The 24,182-nt window shown below is 43.7% G+C and overlaps 2 protein-coding genes across 4 annotated transcripts in view; one reads left to right on the top strand and one right to left on the bottom strand.

Annotated features, from left to right (window-relative positions):
• Positions 1 to 24,182, top strand: part of cog5 (component of oligomeric golgi complex 5) — an 88,749-nt gene that overhangs the window by 1,270 nt on the left and 63,297 nt on the right. The window contains exons 2-6 of one of the 2 annotated variants that reach the window (XM_021577402.3): positions 145 to 284; positions 493 to 550; positions 3,263 to 3,317; positions 3,557 to 3,626; positions 7,338 to 7,458. In XM_021577402.3, the coding sequence (XP_021433077.1) occupies positions 145 to 284; positions 493 to 550; positions 3,263 to 3,317; positions 3,557 to 3,626; positions 7,338 to 7,458 (444 nt within the window). Of the gene's footprint in view, positions 1 to 144; positions 285 to 492; positions 551 to 3,262; positions 3,318 to 3,556; positions 3,627 to 7,337; positions 7,523 to 24,182 lie in introns of both variants that reach the window. The other variant, XM_090214170.1, reaches the window with a different exon arrangement.
• On the bottom strand, positions 13,534 to 24,182 carry LOC110500194 (G protein-coupled receptor 22). 2 transcript variants are annotated; one of them, XM_021577403.3, is made up of 5 exons: positions 23,792 to 24,182; positions 21,189 to 22,187; positions 20,234 to 20,360; positions 18,261 to 18,407; positions 13,534 to 17,988 (listed from the first exon to the last, which is right to left on the bottom strand). In XM_021577403.3, the coding sequence occupies exons 3-5, from the start codon at positions 20,354 to 20,356 to the stop codon at positions 16,906 to 16,908; spliced, it is 1,353 nt and encodes a 450-aa protein (XP_021433078.1). In that variant the 5' UTR covers positions 20,357 to 20,360; positions 21,189 to 22,187; positions 23,792 to 24,182; the 3' UTR covers positions 13,534 to 16,905. The 2 variants fall into 2 exon arrangements, with proteins under 2 accessions (XP_021433078.1, XP_090070299.1); XM_090214173.1 differs by lacking the exons at positions 21,189 to 22,187; positions 23,792 to 24,182 and having other exon boundaries at positions 20,234 to 20,594.

Here is a 24,182-nt window from a genome sequence, read left to right on the forward strand (position 1 = left end):
TTCTTTACTTGTGATAAAAGTGTCTTTGGAAATACGTTTTGTAGTTTAATGTGTGTGGCCATATTGTTGCTTTACCATGGGTAATACATAATCCAGGAAGTGGATGGCTAATAAATTGTTCCTTTTTATCCACCTCTTCTCCAGAATGCTATGCTGATTTTCTCATAGAGGACTTTGACGTGAAGACGTACACAGCCCAGGCCATCCACCATGCTGTCATCGCAGAACAGCTGGCCAAGCTGGCTCAGGGCATCAGTCAGCTGGACAAGGAGCTCCACAGCCAGGTATACGTGACACCTATCATCTGTCACACACAACTGTATCTCACACATGTGAGACCCATAGTGACATATCTATATAGATTATTAGTTTAATCAGCCAGTCAGTTTGTTCTATACTGATGGCTGGTATGTATACATTTTCTGTAGGAAAGACACTTTTCCTTTATGTGTTGAATGACTTCCTGACTGTGGTATTTATTTCTCCTGTCAGGTTGTAGCCAGGCATGAGGAGTTACTTGCTCAAGCTACTGGGATTGAGTCTTTGGAAGGTAACACACCTTTAGCACATATTTGTTTTTGTCATCATCATGGCACTTCTGACTTTTTGGAACAGGGGTTTTCAACTGGGGTCTGCGGGCCCCTAGGGGCTTTTGGCCAAGGGATCCATGTCCAAAAGCCACTGATCCCTGTGTAATACAATACAAGTACTGTGGATAAAATATAATATTATTCATCTAAAATGTAATCCTGGACAACATGGGCCTGGGAGGCTCACAGGGATATTGATATCCACAGTACTCCACCAAGTATATACAGTACCAGTCAAAAGTTTGGACAAACCTACTCATTCAATTTTTTTTATAAAAAAAAAAAGATTTACTACATTGTAGAATAATAGTGAAAACATCAAAACAATGAAATAACACATGGAATCGTGTAGTAACAAAAAAGTGTTAAACAAATCAAAATATATTTTATATTCATCAAAGAAGCCACCCTTTGTCTTTTATTTATTAACCCTTATTTTACCAGGTAAGTTGACTGAGAACACATTCTCATTTACAGCAACGACCTGGGGAGAGGAATGAGACAATTGTAAACTAGGGATGATTAGGTAACCATACGAGGGACAGATTGGGAATCTTTAGTGACCACAGAGAGTCAGGACACTCGTTTAACGTCCCATCCGAAAGACAGCACCCTACACAGGGTTATGTCCCCAATCACTGCCATATTTTTTTGGCCCTCCAACACCACCTGGTCTCCCATCCAGGGACTGCCCAGGACCAACCCTGCTTATCTTCAGAAGTAAGCCAGCAGTGGGATGCAGGGTGGTATGCTGCCTTGATGGCAGCTTTGGCATTCTCTGAACCATTCTCTCAACCATCTTCACCTGGAATGCTTTTCCAACAGTCTTGAAGGAGTTCCCACATATGCTGAGCACTTGTTGGCTGCTTTTCCTTCACTCTGCGATCCAACTCATCCCAAACCATCTCAAATAGGTTGAGGTTGGGTGATTGTGAAGGCCAGGTCATCTGATGCAGCACTCCATCACTCTCCTTCTTGTTCAAATAGCCCTTACACACAGTCTGGAGGTGTGTTGGATTATTGTCCTGTTGAAAAACAAATGATAGTCCCACTAAGAGCAAACCAGATGGGATGGCGTATCGCTTCGGAATGCTGTGGTAGCCATGCTTGTTAAGTAATACCTTGAACTCTAAATAAATCACAGACAGTGTCACCAGAAAAACACCTCCAGCATGCTTCACGGTGCGAACCACACATGCGGAGATCATCCTTTCACCTACTCTGTGTTTCACAAAGCCACAGCGGTTGGAACCAAAAATCTCACATTTTTACTTATCAGACCAAAGGACAGATTTCCATCAGTCTAATGTCCATTGCTCATGCTTCTTGGCCCAAGCAAGTCTCTTCTTCTTAATGGTGTCCTTTAGTAGTGGTTTCTTTGCAGAAATTCAACCATGAAGGCCTGATTCACACAGTCTCCTCTGAACAGTTGATGTTGAGATGTGTCTGTTACTTGAACTCTGTGAAGCATTTATTTGGGCTGCAATTTCTGAGGCTGGTAACTCTAATGAATGTATCCTCTGCAGCAGATGTAACTCTGGGTCTTCCTTTCCTGTGGCGGTCCTTGTGAGAGCCAGTTTCATCATAGCGCTTGATGGTTTTTGCAACTGCACTTGTCGTTTCTCTTATTTGAGCTTGCCATAATATGGACTTGGCCTTTTACCAAATAGGGCTATCTTCTGATTGTGGTCTATCCTTGTCACAAAACAACTGATTGGCTCAAACGCATTAAGGAAAGAAATTCCACAAACAAACTTTTAATAAGGCACACCTGTTAATTGAAAACCATTCCAGGTGACTACCTCATGAATCTGGTTGAGAGAATGCCAAGAGTGTGCAAAGCTGTCATCAATGCAATGGGTCGCTAATTTGAAGAATATGAAATATAAAATATATTTTGATTTGCTTAACACTTATTTGGTTAATACATGATTCCATATGTGTTATTTCATAGTTTTGATGTCTTCACTGTTGTTCTACAATGTAGAAAATAGTTAAAGTAAAGAAAACCCTAACTTTTGACTGGTACTGTATATAGTTTTTTTACGTAAATGTAATTTAAAGTTTGTGGCATAATGTATTAAATTGCAGTATTTAGCTTGAAAGCTGCAACAAAAAATCTCTGCCCCATGGCGGCCCTTTTAAATGTTCTTTCCCCTGGCACAAGACTAGATTAGTCTGGCTATGCACTGCAGACGTCACAGTTAAACTCAGTGTAGACCATTTTTTTGTGTTCTGATTATGAGGGGGTTCCTGATCAATTTGCTATCACAAAAGGGGTCCCCAGCCCCAAAAGGTTTGAGAACCCCTATGCTGGAATATATGCTGTCATTGTAGTGCTGTTGACATTCCATAAGGGGCGCTGCTGTCACACGATTGTAAAAAATGTCAGCGAGTGTCTCAGTTTTGAAGTGATTGTGTTCTATTTGAACAGAGAATAATGTTGTATTATTGTTAAAAAGACAAATGCTATTGCAACCTCTTTGCAATAAGGAATTGAGACCAAAAGCTCAAGAGAAGTTTCAAGTGTTTAATACCAAGGATACAGTCAGCTGAGTGCATACATTTAGAAAGTTCACAAAGCATCTTATACTCTCCATCATTACATAAAAGCCAATCATATAAATTTTATGTCAATAAATTGAGTGAGATGTTTGTGTGTTGTTTCTCAGGGGTCCTGCAGATGATGCAGACCAGGATTGCTGCTCTGCAGGGTGCTGTGGACAGGTAGGTTAACAACTGATCTCGGACCAGATTAACATAACCCCAATCTCAACCATTATGGTGATGAAGCAACATCTTACCTAGTGGTTAGGTGCATTATCTACCTACTCCAAGCCTATAACAGACCATAACACATCATCACAGGGAATGATCAAGGCAAAATATGACCCTTGTGTTCAGAGACCCTCAAAAATCAGACCTCTAATAACAGCACTCAACCTTCTATTTGTTTTCTCTCGTAGGATAAGGACAAAGATCGTTGACCCCTACAATAAGATTGTAGCCAGGACTGCCCAGCTCGCCAGATTGCAGGTATCCATCCATCTCCTTGTGTTTGAGAGGCATAATACTATCTGTTGTGTTGATGGGTTTTGTATTGTTGTATGGCTGTGGACTGAGGCTCAATAGCAGGGGGGAAGATTTCCTCTCTATTGTTATCAGCACTCTGGCATTATCTCTACTTCTGCACTGGACTTTATTTCCATGTTTCTGAGGTAGTGAAATGTATAGACAGTATTTGCTTGGGTTTTTATTGTCTCACTCCCCATTTTCAAGATAGGTACGTCAAGTTAGGTGCTGTACATATTGTCAAGGTCGCCTAATGCATCTTGGACAGTTTCCAGGATCCTCCTGTTTTAAATTGTATAGATGACAATAACCCAGAGCCATATAGAGATCTATATAGCTGTATATGGCTCTGGGGGTGTCCTCTTCTAACCTGTCAATACAATGTAGCTATAGCCGGTGTCAGTGTCTATCATGCTGTAATGATATGAGTGCCCTGTACTCAATGGTTTACAACAATGATATGTTTTTATGCAAGCTTCGATCTACCCATTGACATTTATTTGACCGTTAAATACCACAAACTACAGTGGCTTGCGAAAGTATTCACCCCCTTGGGCATTTTTCCTATTTTGTTGCCTTGCAACCTGGAATTAAAATTGGTTTTTGTGGGGTTTGTATCATTTGATTTACACAACATGCCTACCACTTTGAAGATGCAACACATTTTTTATTGTGAAACAAACAAGAACTAAGACAAAAAAACGGAAAACTAAAACGTGCATAACTATTCACCCCCCCCAAGTCAATACTTTGTAGAGCCACCTTTGCAACAATTACAGCTGCAAGTCTCTTGGGGTATGTCTCTATAAGCTTGGCACATTTAGCCACTGGGATTTTTGCCCATTCTTCAAGGCAAACCTGCTCCAGCTCCTTCAAGTTGGATGGGTTCTGCTGGTTTACAGCAATCTTTAAGTCACACCACAGATTCTCAATTCGATTGAGGTCTGGGCTTTGACTAGGCCATTCCAAGACATTTACATGTTTCCCTTTAAACCACTCAAGTGTTGCTTTAGCAGTATGCTTGGGTCATTGTCCTGCTGGAAGGTTAACCTCCATCCCAGTCTCAAATCTCTGGAAGACTGAAACAGGTTTCCCTCAAGAATTTCCCTGTATTTAGCGCCATCCATTATTCCTTCAATTCTGACCAGTTTCCCAGTCCTTGCAGATGAAAAACACCCCCATAGCATGATGCTGCCACCACCATGCTTCACTGTGGCTGGTGTTCTCGGGGTCATGTGAGAGAGGTTGGGTTTGTGCCAGACGTAGCGTTTTCCTTGATGACCATTTTTAGTCTCATCTGGTCAGATGCCTTCTTCCATATGTTTGGGGAGTCTCCCACATGCCTTTTGGCGAACACCAAACATGTTTGTTTATTTTTTTCTTCAAGCAATGGCTTTTTTCTGGCCACTCTTCTGTAAAGCCCAGCTCTGTGGAGTGTATGGCTTAGTAGTTCTATGGACAGATACTCCAACATCCACTGTGGAGCATTGCAGCTCCTCCAGAGTTATCTTTGGTCTCTTTGTTGCCTCTCTGATTAATGCCCTCCTTGCCTGGTCTGTGAGTTTTGGTGGGCGGCCCTCTCTTGGTGCCATATTCTTTCATTTTTCTTTAGAATGGATTTAATGCTGCTCTGTGGGATGTTCAAAGTTTCATTTATTTTCTTTTTTATATGGGAATGTGTATAGGCGTGTGTGTGTGTGTATATGTATGTATGTATATATATGTATGTATGTATGTATGTATATACATACATACATACATACATACATACATACATACAGTGGGGCAAAAAAGTATTTAGTCAGCCACCAATTGTGCAAGTTCTCCCACTTAAAAAGATGAGAGAGGCCTGTAATTTTCATCATAGGTACACTTCAACTATGACAGACAAAATGAGGGGGAAAAAATCCAGAAAATCACATTGTAGCTTTTTTAATGAATTTATTTGCAAATTATGTGGGAAAATAAGTTTTTGGAGGGAGTTGAAAGTCCGTGTTGCCCATATATATATATATATATATATATATATATATATTGTTGGATTTAATTTCAGTAATTATTTGACTTTTGAAGGTAATTGGTTGCACAAGATCTTATTTAGGGGCTTCGTAGCGAAGGGGGTGAATACTTTTGCAAGGCACTGTATATGACCCCTTTTACTCTTGTTGCACATGCCTGCCGTTATGGAATCACTCACCACCACTTTGGAGAAAGGTATATTTATATAGATGATTTATAGAACTGTGCTTATGGAGGCTGAGCGATCTTCAAACCAGGAATCCTAGCTGTTATGTAAAATTCATCTGTTTTTCTTGGTAAATCCTCCACTATTTTAATACATAAAGGCCATGTTAAAGGTTTACAACGTTTTCTCAACCTTTCAAACAGCATTACTTTGATCCTGTTCTCCGATTGCAGATGCTATCTTAACCCGTGACATCACTGTTGTGGTTTTTAATCAGTAAAAAGCAATCGGGTGATTTAAAATAAGACCTGTTCTTGTGATCAACCTGACCCAGTCCTGTCCGAGGCTGGGTAACCGCGGCCTGATTAGAGAGCGAAATAGAGACTCTCTGCGTTTACAGGCTCTGTCAACTTACGCACACTGCCCACACACTGCAGGTCCGTTGTCTGTGGAGTCGAGGGGAAGGCTTATTAAATATTGATGGAATATGGCTTCAGTCAGAAAGGTTACTGTGATTCTAACTGGCTCTTTCCTCTGACATGGCTCTGTCTCTTTGTTCGCTCTGTCTGTCTTCTGATGCTCTGTCTCAGCTTTGTCGTGTGTGTGGAGTGTTATTGTTGTTAACTACACCTCAGACATTCATCCTGCAGAGAAGATACTACTAGCAGGCAGGCATGCCAGGCTGGTAGGATCTTAACACGGGCCTGGTTTGTGAAAGGAGAGGGTGCTGTGATTTCTGAATAGAATAGTTGCAATGTTTAATATTATTTTATACAGACAGACAGACAGTGGTGCTGTGGGACCAATATCTGAGCCTCCTCTTTTTTAACTTTTCACTCCCAGGGACTGTCATGTCCTTGGTGTTAGGGTGTGTGTGTGTGTGTATATTCTGTCCGTCTCTGTGGGACTGGGGTAGGTGGGTCTGAAGGAGACCGGTAATGATCAGACTATAAATCCAGGGGGAATAGGAGAGTGCTTTGTTTATCTTTTAGTCTAGTGTTCGCTCACAAAATGGAAGCTTCTCAGCCACCCACAGATAAAGCAATCAGTCTGACACACAGACACTTGGGACGGACACACAGACATCACAGACACAGACACACAGAGGCTGAATGGACAGACCCCCAGCTCTCAGCTGCATCCAACACACTACTAAGCCCAAACACACTGCTGACCTCTGTGTCCTTCAGCCCCAGACACAGCTCCACAATGCTGCTAGACACACTGTTATTATTACCACTATTGATATGCCCATGGTTGGTGTTATTGTTACAGTATAGGCTACAATAGGAAAATAAATACTTGGTTATGTCGACAGTGATTGATTCGAGATCATTTTCAATAAGTGATCTTCAATCAATTATGACGAAAAAAGAGGGTCCTTCCATATTAGTTTTGACGTTCACTCACATCTTCTCATAGAGATTCAGAAAGACTGGTTCAGAGGGGGTTATATTTTGTTTGGTTATATATTTTCCTATTTTTCCCAGGTGGCGTGTGATCTGCTGCGAAGGATCATCAGGATCCTGTACCTGTCCAAGCGTCTGCAGGGCCAGCTCCAGGGAGGAAGCAGGGAGATCACCAAGGCTGCCCAGAGCCTCAACGAACTGGGTGAGTGACCACTGCCTGTTCACCTGTACTACTGACAAGGCTGCTCAAAGCCTCAACGAACTGGGTACTGTAGCACTGACATGGTTAACTCCCCTCATTTGGGCCTACTGTAAAGAGAGTGTAGATCAGGGATAGGCAACGCTGGTCCTGGAGTGCCGCAGGCACTTCATGTTTTTGATTTAGCTGACCTGGAAGGCCAGGTGTGTTGAATTTAGGCAATCATTGAACTGATCAGTTCGCTCAGTTGATCAGGTGTAGTTGGAACAAAATCCTCCAGTACATGCGGCACTCCAGGAACAGGGTTGCCTAACCCTGGTGTAGATGGTGATGAGATCCCCAAGGCTGCCCAGATCAGCCTCAACAAACTGGGTGATTGACCCTGCTCATTCACTATAATTCTACTGACACTAAGGTGAAACTCCCCTCATTTAGGCCTACTGTAGAAGGTGTAGGTGGTGTTGAGATCACTCAGAGCCTCAAAGAGCTGGGTGAGTGACTTATAGAAGAAAAGGGAGGATAGGAAGCACTGCAAGGACACACTAGTTAGTAGATGTTTGTTCTGTAGGTGGAAAGAGCTTTTTGGTTAAGGGTAATCAAAAAATGAGTGCTCTTCATATAATTAAAATGCCTTTATCTTGATATTTTTGGAAAGATTTTGTTCTATTGAACATGTTGTTTTGTAATAAAGGCATTTTTAATTATATGAATAGTGCCTGGGTCGTCCTTGTTTTTTGAGAACTGTCTGACTTGACTCGGACACTGCTTACGTCCCACTATAGCCTCTGCTAACACGCTAGGTTGGTAAATGCTGGCGTAGTCTTCACTGATTGGTGTAGTCACTTGAAGGTCACTGTATGTAAGGTCACTCCGGTTGGATTTGGCTTCAATCAAACCAATGATTGGCAGACAGAGTTCAAATCAAATGTCCTTGATTATATAAAGAAACAGCACATTTTAACTATTAATAATCAAATCAAATTGTATTAGTCACATGCGCCGAATACAACAGGTGTAGACGTTACAGTGAAATGCTTACTTGCGAGCCCCTAACCAACAATGCAGTTTAAAAATGTTATTAAAAAAAATATGGATAAGAAATGAAAGTAACAAGTAATTAAAGAGCAGCAGTAAAGTAACAATAGTGACACTATATAAGGGGGGGTACCAGTGCAGAGTCAATGTGCGGGGGCACTGGTTAGTTGAGGTAATATGTACATATGGGTAGAGTTATTAAAGTGACTATGCATAGATGATAACAACAGAGAGTAGCAGCGGTGTAAAAGAGAGGGGACAATGCAAATAGTCTGGGTAGCCATTTGATTAGGTGTTCAGGAGTCTTATGGCTTGGGGGTAGAAGCTGTTTAGAAGCCTCTTGGACCTAGACTTGGCGCTCTGGTACCGCTTGCCTTGCGATAGCAGAGAGAACAGTCTATGACTAGGGTGGCTGGAGTCTTTGACAATTTTTAGGGCCTTCCTCTGACACTGCTTGGTATAGAGGTCCTGGATGGCAGGGAGCTTGGCACCAGTGATGTACTGGGCCACCTTTTTATTGGGTTTAGGGTTAGTGTTTCCGCATGGCCATATCTCCATGTTACAGCGCTCGTTCACAGATGACAGGCCACCACCTGTGCTAATTAGCTGTCTAGCATGCTCTTAATTTGTGTAAGCTAACTGTGGAGGAAGTGTAGTTCGTCAGTATATGGATCTGTGCAAAACTGCAACAGGAAGTGTATCTTTTATTATTTGAAAGGTTATTTCTCGCTGACATGAAAGATAAGGGGCGTATTAGCATGCGTTTCAGGAAAATGTTGCGAAAGCGATGATTATTCAAGTTTCTAAACGTTAAAACACATGGTCGGAATTGTAGTTTACATGGAGCCAAATGTGGACAAATGTAATGGCTGAAAACCTTACATACGGAGAAGAAGGGTTTTCGAGAGCTTAGGGTTGATGTTGTTGTGCTCAATATTCTACATTTAGCTAGTGAGCTATAAAGTAATTCAGGGATGCAATTTACCATTCAATGTATGGATAAGGGATTGTGTATAGTAGGAACACCAGGCCATTGTATAGTCTATGTATAGATTGCTATTGAATGGTATGCAATGAACCACAAAATAAGATCTTGTTTTTTAATGTTGAGCAGTGTGATGATCTCTGTCCGTCTCCCAAATGGCACCCTATTCCCTATAGCACACCACATTTGACCAGCTCCCTAGGGGCCCTTGTCAAAAGTTGTGCACTACACAGGGAATAGGGTGCCATTTGGAATGTAGCCTCCGTTATCATTCCTCACAGATTGTACCAAACGCAAGCCAAGTAGGCTAACAGAGAACAATGATGCATTCGGTCCCTGTTTTCTGCACTCTGTGCTGGTGACTGAACGCTGAATCTAGTACTCTGTCTGCCAAGTGCAGAGCAAAGTACGATGCAAATGTATTTATATGCTGTGGTTGGAGGGACTTTTAACATTAACAGTAGTCTTCATTGTACTGCAGTACCCTGACAGGGGTTCCAGTGAATTTCTCAGGAAGAGTCTCATTGCATTTTGCATTGAACCAATGCAGGGAAAGAGAGGTGGTAGAGAAAATCAATGTCCTCTTCAGAAATCACATTGTACATATTTATTAGTTCTACTCCTGTTTCTCCATGCATGTGGATCATGTGGCTTTTATAATAGCTAGTACACACACACACTAGGGCTGTGGCGGTCATGGAATTTTGGCTGACGGTAATTGGTCAGCCAAATGACCGCGGCCTCTGTAAAACTTTTTGAATAGCAAAAATAAATAAAAAGTTCATTTTATGCCCATTTTCTCCTCTCCTCCACCCATGACAGCATGGGTTGTGAGTTTGATTACGACGGGGGACCAATATGAGTGAAAAAAGTATGAAAACGTATGTGCTCACAACTGTAAGTCACTCTGGATAAGAGTGTCTGCTAAATGACAGCAACAACAAAACAACAACATTGTGAGTGTACCCTTAGGAGCGAAGCAGGAAGCAAAATCAAGGAGTCTAACCATCAATATGTGCTGTGATTTTTTTTTTTTGACACACAAAATATACATTCCATTGTATGAACCACATCAGTTAACATAATTTGCATTAGCATTCTACATTACCATGGAAATGATTGCATCACAATAACAGGCAGCCATTGCGAGTGTACCCATGAGTATACCAGTCAAATTGCCAAGGTTAGAGGTGATACTGCTGCATTGTCATGGGTGTTGCCTTGTTTGCTACAACACATTGTTTTTTTCAGCAAGGAGCAACAAAGTTTTGTCATGTTACGAATGCACGGCTGTCCTGTCTTCAGTCAGCTGTTCGTTCCAGATTATTTGTGTTTATTTTTACGGTTATGGCAGGTTTTTTTTTGTGCCAGCCCACACACACACACACACACACACACACACACACACACACACACACACACACACACACACACACACACACACACAGCAAAGAACCACTGACGCCAGGGGCTCAGAGTAAGATATGGCTTTTACACACACACACACACACACACACACACACACACACACACAGTGTGTTCAGTGTTGAGTTCACTTCATGTGGGGTTTCACATGATCATGTTGGTGGGAATTTCCCAACTCCGCCAATACCAGAAATTGTTATTGTGGAGAGTTTCAGGACCAATCCTGTCCAATCTGGTTACAACTATACAATTGTTTTTAAGGGTGAGAGTAGGCGGTAGGCTAACTTTAGGCCTACCTGTTGAACTAGACAATTATCTACTGTAGGTACAATGAGACTGGCAAAACACAACGAATGGCCACCTCGGCTCGAACTGCCGCCTGAATGGAACACGAAAGCTCTCTCGTTGGCATAATGCTGTCTCTCCTCCTCTCAACCTCCTCCTCTCCCTCTTTCTTGACTCTCAAGACACCTCCCTGGTTGTTTTCCCTGTTTTTAGCAAGCTTTTCAACGGAGCCAGAAATCAATCTCCAGCCAGTAATTTTCCGCACCGGCCGTTCGGTCTTCAATCCACTCTCAGCCCCCTTTCTTCAACTGCCAGGACATTATAATAGGCCTGAATTACAGGCTTGATACTGCTGCTGGCCTAATACAATCACACAGCACAGCCAGCCTAATGTGATTTGGAGTGCTTTCTTCTGTCAGCCTGTAGCATTGGGCAGGGATGAGAACACTGAACAGGTAGGAGAGAGGGAGGAGAGGGAGAGACTGAATAGGAGGAGAGGGCGAGGTGATCCGATGGGGGATGGGTGGTGGAGAAAGAACAAGAGTGAGTAAACAAGGGATGGATGGCTGCAGAAGGGGGGTGACTGGGGGGAGAGCCACCTGCCGAATGTAATAAAGTGATTGAAGTGGATGCTGTGGCGGGATGGAGGGGACACAGAGAGAGCAGCCTGCTGTTGTTGAGGAGGGAATCAAAAGCCACATCCCTATTCCCTTTATTTGCACTGATGTTGGACTGCGTAGCGTAGCCGTCTGTTGTAGGATTGGCTTTGGCTTGGACCAAATTTACTACAACGTTCGATATCTGCTACTTATAATAGAAAACAAACTATACTGAACAAAAATGTAAACGCAACATGCAACAATTTCAAAGATTTGGCTGAGTTACAGATCCTATAAGGAAGGAAGTCAATAAATTGAAATAAATGAATTAGCGCCAATTCTATGGATTTCACGACTGGGAATACAGATATTAATCTATAAGTCACAGATACCTTTAAAAAAAAAGTAGGGGTGTGGATCAGACAACCAGTCAGTATCTGGTGTGACCACCATTTGCCTCATGCAGTATGACACATCTCCTTCGCTTCGAGTTGATCAGGCTGTTGATTGTGGCCTGTGGAATGTTGTCCTAATCCTCTTCAATGGCTGTGTGAAGTTGCTGGATATTGGCAGGAACTGGACACTCTGTCATACATGTCGATCCAGAGCATCCCAAACATGCTCAATGGGTGATGTGTCTGGTGAGTATGCAGGCCATGGCAGAACTGGGACATTTTCAGCTTCCAGGAATTGTGTACAGATCCTTGCGACATTTGGCCGTGCATTATCATGCTGAAGCATTAAGTGATGGTGGCAGATGAATGGACCTCAAGGTTTCTGTCAAGGTATCTCTGTGCATTCAAATTGCCATCGATAAAATGCAGTTGTGTTTGTTGTCCGTAGCTTATGCCTGCCCATACCATAACCCCACCGCCACCAACGTTGACATCAGCATACTGCTGGCCCACACGATGTTATACATGTGGTCTGCGGTTGTGAGGCCGGTTGGACGTACTGCCAAATTCTAAAAACGAAGTTTGAGGTTGCTTATGGTAGAGAAATTAACATTAAATGATCTGGCAACAGCTCTGGTGGACATTCCTGCTGTCAGCATGCCTATTGCACGCCCCCTCAAAACTTAAGACATCTATGGCATTGTGTTGTGTGACAAAACTGACCATTTTAGAGTGGCCTTTTATTGTCCCCAGCACAAGGTGCACATGTGTAGTGATCATGCTGTTTAGTCAGCTTCTTGATATGCCACACCTGTCAGGTGGATTAATTATCTTGGCAAAGGAGACATGCTCACCAACAGGGATGTAAACAAATGTGTGCACAACATTGGAGAGAAAAGCTTTTTGTGCGTATGGAACATTTCAGGGATCTTTTATTTCAGCTCATGAAACATGGGACCAACACTTTACATGTTGTGTTTATATGTTTGTTCATTGTATTTTCAATGTGACTGCATATGGCGTCATCGAGCAATAATTTGGTGGTATTGCATTGTCTCAATTCTTATCTTTGGCAAATTTTAATCCAGTCGTGTCTGTCGTCTTCCTCTAATATCTCGGCTTTATTGGTTTCCGCTGCTGTGGGACCACAGCCCTGGCTGTCAGTCAGAGCGGATGAAGTGTCAGTCACTGTGGTAACCGTCAGTCACAGCAGCCAGCCCGAGAGACCAGCTATAATGACACAATGGTCCTGACTGTCAGTCAGACAGAGGCTACTCACATGGGAGTGGAGGAAAGGAAGGAGGGATAACAGAGAAGAGAGGGAAGATTGAAGAAAGGGGGACAAGGATGGAAATACAATTCATTGTGTTCAATTTATTGACAAAGTATAGTTGGCAGTTGGCTAAGCCATTGAGAGGCCCAGCACCACAAAACACCTCTCCTCATATGAGCTAGACCTTTTTTGGTCATACATAACAAATGCACAACAACCTTTTACATAACAACCCTGTCACACAGAACACTCCAGAACACTAGAAAACGCAGGGCCTCCGGGATCAAAAGCACTCCTCTTATCAGCCACGTGCGACCCTGGGCTGAGTGTTGTTAGAGGGAACAGAGGAGAGAGATACTGTATAGATGGAAAGGTAAGGAGAGAGAGTGAGAGATGGAAGAGAGAGAGGGGGGCCTGGTGTGCAGTAAGTGAGCTAAGAGGGTGGGGAATGGTGTGGTCCAGAGGACCAGAGGCGGATATTTCAGTCAGATAGGCCTACTCTGAGTAGTTTTCCAGGTAGCGCCCGGGATGACATACAGGATTAAGATGATGTCACCAAACACCCTAGGAAGTATTCATGAGAGGTTGAACCAACTGTTCCAATCTTATCAGTAAGTTCCATTTGGCTCCCCAGCTGGCAATGCTGATAGGTCTATATTTCCTGAAGAATGTTTGGTGGTTTTGACATCCTCTGTCTAGGCTCATCTTTCTTCATTTCGTTCTAGAATAGATTTCTGCTCCACTCCGGTCTGATGACTCAGAGTTCTGTGAGACTGAACGCTTAGACAGGCGAGATTACTCTGCTACTTCAGAGAGGACAGCGGTTCAATGTATCCTCCTCTGCACTCTACTCATGTAGAGACCGATAGCCGAGGCCTATATAAAGAATAGGCTTGATGTTTTCGACCAATGAAATGTAGCCTGGAATCTAACTTTCGTGAACCTGTGCAGTGTGCACATCCTCTATGTAGGCATAGTCAATCAGTCAAGTTGTGAAGATTGTGTTAAAGTGTTGGTTTGTCTATGCATTACTCATTTACTTCATGTAGACAAGTGGTTCTTGCGTTCATTTGGTAATGGCGCCTGAGGAGCGAGCCAACCTGTAATGAACAGTTAGATGGATCTTCAATCAACTTCGCCAACCTGTCTTTAGTGCTGCTTGCTGGCAAACAGTCAGCAAAGTGCCCCAGCTCTTAAAATGCTCATGGAGACAGAGTGATTTTTAGGAGACTCAGAGGGCCATTCGATGAGGGTTCTAAAACAGAAAGCTTGGCTGCATACCATACCCAAAGCATAGAGCCACTCTGACCTCTACAGAGTGGGGCGGTTGACGCCCAGCCAAAATGTTCCAGAGTTTTTTTAATTATTTTTTTTTGTTTTTTTTACGCCTTTCTCTTCCTGACCTCACATGGTGCCTTGACTGATATGGCATATGACCACACCCCACACACTGTAGGTCAAAAAAAGAATTCCTCAAAGGAAATGTACCCTATTATCTCATCGGCCGAGAGATATGAGAGGGATGTACATTTTACACACACTTGCCCAATACAAACATTGCAAGGACATCTTGAATGGCAGTTTAGACTAAATGTTTTTAACCTTGAATGCTTTACAGAATATGAGTCATTCTTTAAGTGTCCAGACATTTCTCCCCTCGCTCACATCCCCTCCCCTTCCTAGCATCTAGATGCCCTCTCTCAGCTGAAGAGATTGCTAGGTACAGTGCATTGGTGTGTGTGTGTGTGTGTGTGTGTGTGCGTGCGTGCGTGCGTGCGTGACCGTATCTCTGACACAGAATAGAATAGGGTAAACCACCTTGACCTTCCCGTGTCATGATGGCGGCGGGGAGGGAGAGTGATTGTGATGCATCGCCTGCCACAGTCAGCCTTTATGATTTAGCTAGCAGTCCTAGCCTTGGTAATCACAAGGCATCAAGCGTGGGAGAGAGGCAAGGGCAAGTGTTGTGGCGAGTGTTGTATCAACACCACATAGCCCGTGACTAGACCACTTCAGAATTCTCCCCGCCCACTTGCCCCAGCTTTGCTAAGCGCTATGGACTGCAGTAGGTCCGAGTCCTCAGTCACTCGCTCACTCTGTGTCCTCCAACTCCAACCAGAAAATACAGATTGATTTGCTGGTTGGCCTCAGTGTGATTATGAAAGGAAGCAGGCTTCAGTTTTGGCAGCCATGCTGTTCTCTTCACCCCGGCCTGTGGCTAGATAATAAGAGAAGTAGCATAACAGCTGTGTTACGGCCGGTAGAGCAGCTGGAGTCATCTCAGGATGGTTAGGCTACAGGCGCTGATTATGTGTTGAAATCATAAGGTCATGTCTTAGTAATGCTGTGATTGTGATTCAGATTGCAGCCTCTCGCTTAGGTTGTAAAGTGCTGCTTGCCTCTGTTTCTGTCCCTCCATCTTCCACTAAATCACACATATAACAGGCACATGGAAAGAGACTCTCAGAGGACAGGAAAGGGGGAAGTGGAATTTCACCTGTAAATATTTGTGGCGCTACACTGACTTGATGTCATCTGTGCCTTAGTGGCCAAGTTTACAAAAGCATAGTGAAGTGGGGAATATGTGACAGAAGGCCCTTTAACCAGAATACCCAACAGAATGGCCTCTAAACTTTTTTTCACGTTATTTATTATAAAAGGACAAATACTTAGTGCTTAAAAGAAAAAGTCACCTATTTTAAATGTTATATCATATTTGTCTATGTTCTATCGATTCCAGGGGTCACTTGTTTTCATGTGTATCTGAGCTAAAAGGCTATTCAAGCAGGCAGAAATACAGTATGACGCATTTTGCATCATTGTTCATAGCTCAGAGATGCACAATACGATATAACATTCAAAATGGGTGAATCTTTCCTTTGTGTTGTAAACATATATTTATTCTATACACTGTACATGACTGACTATACACAATAATTATGTTACGGGCTATAACACCACCATGCAGTAGGTACAGTACTTTGTTTAAATTGTCCTTGACACCGCATCAACCTCTTCCAATAAATAGTAATAAATTATCCCCTTTAGGGTAACTATACAGGTGAAACACTTTCATTTACATTGCTGCTTTGGATAAGTGGTTTCCCTTTTTAAAATGAGTCGGTTCCTGATAATGTTTTGTCACCCTGTATGTGTCCGTTGCTTATTCCATTTTATTCTTATTTCACGTCCTCATAATCCACATGGTCTTATTCTGCATCTTCTGAACCGAAGCTTTTCTATCTTGACCTTGGCTCAGACTCATGTCTACCAACTCCCTCTAGCCATGCAGATATTCAATGGCTTCTCAGAAATTCTCTTTATTCCACTTTCTCTGAAGATGGACAATAGCTTATTCCAAGTTATCCCACTCTGCCACCTCTGTTGAGAGGTATGTCTTTCGACTTAACTGCCCCCAAGCCGCGCCAATCTTCACAATGCACTATAGCCTTATCATGGAAGACAGACGATGTTGTTTGATTCCAGATCCTGGGAAGATAGACACTTCTGCCTGACCTCAGTCTCCTCAAAGGTGACTTTTTTGTTGTTCCTCTTGGGGTCGATCCAGGAGTTGTGAATGACCACGTTGTTGGGCATGGGCTCAGCCTCCACCACGGACACCACCCTCTTCATCTTGCTCTTCAACACCTTCTGGAACTTCTGCCTGGTGAAGGCGTAGAGCAGCGGGTGGAAGATGGTCGTCCCGTAGGCCATGACCAGGAAACCCAACCGCAACTTGACCGTGAAGTCTGAGGGCCCTGCGCTGAGGATGACCGTGTTGAGGACTGTGATGGGAGTCCAGCAGAGCAGGAAGGTGGAGATGATGAGTAGGGACATCCTGAAGACGCGTTTCTGCCTCTCCCGCCGTTCCCGGTGGCGTTTAACGGCCCTGCGCAGAGCCATGAGGACAGAGACGGAGGTCCGCATGGACAGGACAGCAGGTGGGTTTCCGCCCCCTCTGACCGCCCCGCTGCCCTGGGACGCATCTGTAGATTCCACCTGCGTTGCAGTGGTCAAGGAGATGGTCTTCTTCTTGCGGGGCTTCTTCTTGGGCTGGTTGTGTTGGAAGCGCGTCCCGATGCGGATGTTCAGTGCCTGGAGTATCTTGTAGTAGGTCACCAGCATGACTACGGCTGTGAAGAAGAAGATGGGGATCTGAGCCAAGAGGTGGTAGTACAGCCCCAGCTCTGTGTAGTACTCATTAGTATGGACCACAGAGGCAACTGCAGTCTGGTTGACGAACTCGGAGCCAAAATCGCTGAAGAAGCCCACCTCCATGAAGGGGACCAGGAAACTGAAGAAGGACATAGCCCAAATGAAGCCCAGCAGAGCCACGGCGCGGCCCATTGTTAGCATGCGGTTGGCTGGACGCACTGAGATGTCGTAGCGGTCGACAGTGATGGCTAGCACGTTCGAGGCAGTGGCTACGCTAGCGAAGGAGACACAGGCCTCGTGGAAGCAGCAGACCAGCGCTGTATCAGCCTCTAGGGGGAGGAGTATTACCACGGCAGTCAGAGGGATGCAAGACACACACACCTGGAACCAGAGAGATAAATACGGATAAAGATTATTATTATTATTAGTTAAATTTGTCTCCTTCTACAGAAGATATGGCCTGCTTCCTGAATGATCTTGAAATTTGTCACAGACCAATTGCACTGCAATCATCTCATCTTAGACACTCACTGGAATTTTCCCCACACATTGATCTCAGGTCAGTTTTGTGTTCTCCCTCCCAATGGTTAAAGTTTGTATTTTCACTGATCCGAGGCCCGTGCCTAATGGAAACATCAAATACTGACACTCACTAGTACGTCTAGGACGTGGAGATTCATGGTAACGATGTTGGACACGGAGGTGATGAGGTTCTGCTTCATGCAGTAGAGGACCAGCACTGTCAGGTTACTGCTTAGGCCCAGCACGATCTCCAGCAGCAGGAACCCTGTCAGCGACACCTGGAGGATAATAGTATAATTATCATAAAACTAAATGCTATCACAATAATAGTATTGTAATATCTGCTTGTATCATGATAAACTGTATATCGCAATGAAATTGGTTAAGTCGGAAGTTTACATACACTTAAGTTGGAGTCATTGAAACTCGTTTTTCAACCACTCCACAAATTTCTTGTTAACAAACTAGAGTTTTGGCAAGTCGGTTAGGACATCTACTTTGAATGACAAAAGTCATTTTTCCAACAATTGTTTACAGACCGATTATTTCACTTATAATTTCAGTGTGTCAGGGGTTTACATACGCTAAGTTGACTGTGCCTTTAAACAGCTTGGAAAATTCCAGAAAATGATGTAATGGCTTTAGAAGCTTCTGATAGGCTTATTGACATCATTTGAGTAAATTGGAGGTGTACCTGTGGATGTATTTCAAGGCTTACCTTCAAACTCAGTGCCTCTTGGCTTGACATCATGGGAAAATCAAAAGAAATCAGCCAAGACCTCAGAAAAACTATTGTAGACCTCCACTAGTCTGGTTCATCCTTGGGAGCAATTTCCAATCGCCTGAAGATACCACGTTCATCTGTACAAACAATATTACGCAAGTATAAACACCATGGGACCAAGCAGCTGTCATACCGCTCAAAAAGAAAACGCGTTCTGTCTCTTCGAGATTAACGTACTTTGTTGTGAAAAGTGCAAATCAATCCCAGAACAACAGCAAAGGACTTTGTGAAGATGCTGGAGGAAACAGGTACAAAAGTATCTATATCCACAGTAAAACAAGTCCTATACCGACATAACCTGAAAGGCCGCTCAGCAAGGAAGAAGCCACTGCTCCAAAACCGCCATAAAAAAAGCCAGACTACGGTTTGCAACTGCACATGGTGACAAAGATGGTACTTTTTGGAGAAATGTCCTCTGATGAAACAAAAATAGAACTGTTTGGCCATTAATGACCATCGTTATGTTTGGAGGAAGAATTTGCAAGCTGAAGAACACCATCCGAACCGTGAAGCACGGGGGTGGCAGCATCATGTTGTGGGGGTGCTTTGCTGCAAGAGGGACTGGAACACTTCACAAAATAGATGGCATCATGAGGAAAGAGAATTATGTGGATATATTGAACAACATCTCAAGACATCAGTCAGGAAGTTAAAGCTTGGTCTCAAATGGGTCTTCCAAATGGACAATAACCCCAAGCATACTTCCAAAGTTGTGGGAAAATGGCTTAAGGACAACAAAGTCGAGGTATTGGAGTGGCCATCACAAAGCCCTGACCTCAATCCCATAGATAATTTGTTGGGCAGAACTGGAAAAAGTGTGTGCAAGCAAGGAGGCCTACAAACCTGACTCGGTTACACCAGCTCTGTCAGGAGGAATGGGCCAAAATTCACCCAACTTATTGTGGGAAGCTTGTGGAAGGCTACCTGAAACGTTTGAAGTTAAACAATATAAAGGCAATGCTACCAAATACTAATTGAGTGTATGTAAACTTCTGACCCACTGGGAATGTGATGAAAGAAATACAAGCTGAAATAAATAATTCTCTCTACTATTATTCTGACATTTCACATTCTTAAAATAAAGTGGTGATCCTAACTTACCTAAAATGTAATTTTTACTAGGATAATATGTCAGGAATTGTGAAACTGAGATTAAATGTATTTGGCTAAGGTGTATGTAAACTTCCCACTTCAACTGTAGACTTTAATCGTGAAATCTGCTTTTATCGTGAAAATAGATTTTCTGTGCTAACTGCTTTAATCACGATAACTGACGTGGAACTAAGTTGTAAAGAAAATAGACGTGATGTGAGGGTGTACCTGGAAGCTGACGGGGTAGGGGGCGGCAGACTGGGTCATATCAAGGTCAGAGGGTTCCGAGGTGTCGAGGACAGTAACGTTGCTCATGGCGGCTTCTGAGTTCAGCACAGGAGGGGTATGCATTATCCTAGAGAGACGTGGTGACACAGAGAGCGGAGGGAAAGGAGAGAGATCAGAACCGGGACTGATTGCATTAACATATATATGGGGGGGATAAAGGTGTTGTGTTTCACCACAAAAGTGTATAGCATACATGACTCTTGACTTCCTCTCATCTATGTCTTATGTGTCTCATTGTCATCTCCTGTATCTTCAGGAAGTTGAAACTAGGTTATATGGGAGCATACAACAGTGAAGAATAGGCTATTTCTATTCTTTTTAACTGTCCATCTGTCTGTTTTGGTGTCTGGGACTTCGTCTGAGTGTATTTTTACCTCACTGCGATTCCATTCAGTGTGAAATGTGGCCGACGTGTGAACCTTTTCGAGTGTGGAAGTTTCAATCACAAACTCGTTTTGTCATCTTGATGGAATCTTTCAAAAGGTGTCAATTATAAGTCAAAGAGCCAACTTCCGCAGCTTTCCGTTGTGCTTTTAAACAAAATGTTTTTCTGCTGTGCATGATAAGTTTTTCTCTTTGTGGAAAGAGAATGACAAATGAGTACTCTTTATTCTGCCTTTATTACTTCATTGCTGACACCTTTATCAAGTGTTAAATTCTTTGCTGACTGGAACTAATAGTCATGTCAGTGTTTTGTTGTTACATTAGGTTTAGAGTTGTGTTTTGTGGCTACTTTGATCAAATGTGTCCATGTCCTTAGGTATTTCAGTAATTCATGTCCTTGCTTTGCTTTTATGTCTAGATATAACCGTTTTCTGTCCAGAGAAGGACTGTCGAAAAAGACTGTCCTTTTGTGGCTCCGTAAGCAATCATATTGCAGACGCACTGTACTCACCCCTCCCTCGTGTGCCGTCTCCCCTTCAAGAGTCCATGAACCAGCCAGAGCCGACTTGCTGAGGCCTCAATAGGAAATCATAAAGCTCCAACCATAGTTCTGTAGTAGTAGTGGTAATCATAATACCTATGTAGTAGCAGCAGGAATCTCCACTTGGCGCAGGTTTAATCCTAACGGTGCAGCCCTTTGTCAAAATAACGGAGAGATTATGGTGCCGATGAGTGCAGTTGGAGCAAGCTGAAACTGTGTTTCTTGAATCCTTCCTTTTTCTATTTCAAATTCAGCTCCACCATGAGAGAGAAAAAGCAGTCCACCTTCAAAACATTTCTCGATTTTGTTTTACCCCAGAGGCTGCAAACAACAGTGATGGATCACAGAGGACGGGTCTGTGCTCTCGTACATCCAATCAAAACACTGTATTCCGGTTAGGGAGAAGCACTGAGGATTCATTAAACGCAGAAACACATTCACTGATCGTCCGCAGTGGGTAGGGAGAGGATGTGCATTGTAGCGTCCATCCACGTGTTTTACTAAATGAATGGTTTCTTTTAGGCAGCTGCTCGTTGTTCTTTGTTATTTGATCTGTAGTCCTCCTTGGATCTTAACAGAGGCAGAGCAGTGCCTGGCTGATACTCAACTGTCCTCCCCTCTTCCTTCTGTACTTATCCCCCCCCCACCCTTCAGAAACACCCCTCCATCACCTTCCAGAGAGCGGAGCAAAGGTCAATGGCCTTTTCCTTCTCCTCACACCTTGTAATTCCACTGGAGTGAGGCAGGATCACCTCAGTGCTGCGGCACCTTGTACAAATTCAGACCAGGCTGGGAGGAAGGTCATTAGCTACTTTGGAGAGATAGAGGAGAATATATTAGAACACTGGGCCGCCACCTATGTGGCATTTGGTGCGTTCTCTCTCTCTTTCTATCATAGTCAGAGAGGGGGACAAATCAGGGGACGACGTCATCATCCTTCTGTTTATTTTTCCTCCCTCAATCGTCGCCCTGGAGAACAAAAAGAAAAGATGGAGAGAGGAAGAGACGTAAATGATAGGAGGATAATGAATGAGAAGAAAGTGTGTCATGACATATCAGACCCAAATGATCATTATCCAGACAGTCTGTTGAGCTGTATCAGTAACAGTAACTGTACGTTAAGTTAACCCAGTGATAGATCTGCCTGTCTGTTATAGTGTTTTGTTAATAACCCCTAATCAGGTTTTTATTGACTAAATTATCTTCCCCCCCAAGAAAAGGGGATGGAGAGGGATGAAGAGACATAAAGAGAGAGGTGTTCTATCTCTTGTTTGATTCATAGTGGATGTCTTACTTATTATACCGTTGGCTATTCAAGGCCATCTGCTGTTCTTGATACTGAAGTCTCTGTCATGCGTTTGTTTGACAAATGAGCCCTCAGTCTTTGAACTGGTCCTTTGTGCAGGCTTCCTCCCTCCTCTGTCATCTCACTCACTTGCTCGCTCTCTCTCTCTTGCTCGCTCTCTCCCTCTTGCTCACTCTCTCCCTCTTGCTCGTTCTCTCCCTGTTGCTCGCTCTCTCTCTTGCTCTTCATCTCTCTGTCTTCATCTCTGTCTTCATCTCTTGCTGTGGCTGTTTGGCTGTGTGTGAACAGAAGCTCGAGAGGGCCAGAGTGTGGTAGTGCTATATAACACTGCATGATCCGTATGACATGGAACATGACAGTGTAGGATCCGTATGACACGGAACATGACAGTGTATGATCGTTATGACACGGAACATGACAGTGTATGATCGTTATGACACGGAACATGACAGTGTGGGATCCGTATGACACGGAACATGACAGTGTGGGATCCGTATGACACCGAGCATGTGGTTTGGTTTCTGTAATTTCACACCGTGGCACTGCACACAGAGGTGAAGCCCCTGGCTTTCAGTTATTCACTTGCACGCATGACAGTTCACAGAGCACTCTGAGAAGGTGTATTTGGTGTGTGTGTCTACGTGTGTGTCTCTCTACGTGTGGGAGATGAGTGGAAGGCTCAGGCTGTTATGAGAGCGGTGTGTTTGCACCGCGCTAAGAGCAAGGCTTCAGAGACGCCGCGCTCATAAGTGATGCTTAACATTAGCAGCAGAGCGTTGAGTAAGTGGGCAGGCAGGAGAGGGAGCGGAAATATAATCCCTTTGGATGAGACTGTGCTCTGTTGGTCAAGTTATCTCTCTACTGTTTGACTGTAGGCTGGAGGAGCAGACAGGCAGAGACTGTGCTAGAGCGCTATGGTACTGTACATGCAGTGAGCGCACACGGCTGGTGGTTCTTTGTCTGTTGGTACAATGCAAGTGAGAAGACTGCAGGCTTTTTGCTCCAGTTGTTCTTTTGAACTCTGCTGATTAGTGTGCACATACTGTACAGTATGGTGGCGTTTTGACAGCCGTTCCTCACGGTTAAGCAGAGGTAGAAAATGATAGTGGTTTTGTCAAGAAATTAAGTCATTACTGTTGTCATTTTGAGTTTGTTTTTGAACGCATCTGAAATGCATTTATTTGCGTCAGTGTACAGACTGACATTCGATATCAAGCGTGCAATTGTAACAGAGAATGGAGGAATCAGTGCAGTGATAGATGTTTACCTTGTCCTCTTGAGGTAGTCGTGTGTCCGTCCTCTACCTCATAGCACTGTCAGCATAGATAGCCAGGTGGAACACTCTCTCCCAGGTAGAGTGACGGAGGAAGAGATAGAGAGAGGAAAGGACCAGAAGCTGCTGAGTCGGTCTCTGGCTGTGTGTGATGGGTAAGATGGTGTAGTTAAGTCCTCAGGGTCTGTTTCCCGGGACTGGTCTCAATGAGAAGTGTGTAAGGATCCAGGCTGGAGTAGAGAGACCACTGTTCTGCTCTCTGGCTGTGCTGCGCTCTCTCGCCTCTTTCCCTCTCCCACTCTCACTCGCTCCGTCTCTGAGCACTAATAGCCCTTCCTACTCACCTCGCCCACCCTCCCTCCCTCTTCTCTGGCTGCATGGCTCT

This window comes from Oncorhynchus mykiss, chromosome 21, assembly GCF_057628025.1.
Source record: "Oncorhynchus mykiss isolate SJ-2025 chromosome 21, ASM5762802v1, whole genome shotgun sequence".
NCBI classification, from domain to species: domain Eukaryota; kingdom Metazoa; phylum Chordata; class Actinopteri; order Salmoniformes; family Salmonidae; genus Oncorhynchus; species Oncorhynchus mykiss.

What these genes read in the sequence shown, in the direction of transcription:
- LOC110500194 (XM_090214173.1), bottom strand. Translation starts at nt 20,488, where the DNA reads ATGTATGCTATACACTTTTGTGGTGAAACACAACACCTTTATCCCCCC. An exon ending in CCTACCCCGTCAGCTTCCAG is followed by an intron (nt 18,408 to 20,233) that starts GTACACCCTCAC and finishes ATTATCCTCCAG; the next exon opens with GTGTCGCTGACAGGGTTCCT. An exon ending in TCCACGTCCTAGACGTACTA is followed by an intron (nt 17,989 to 18,260) that starts GTGAGTGTCAGT and finishes CTCTGGTTCCAG; the next exon opens with GTGTGTGTGTCTTGCATCCC.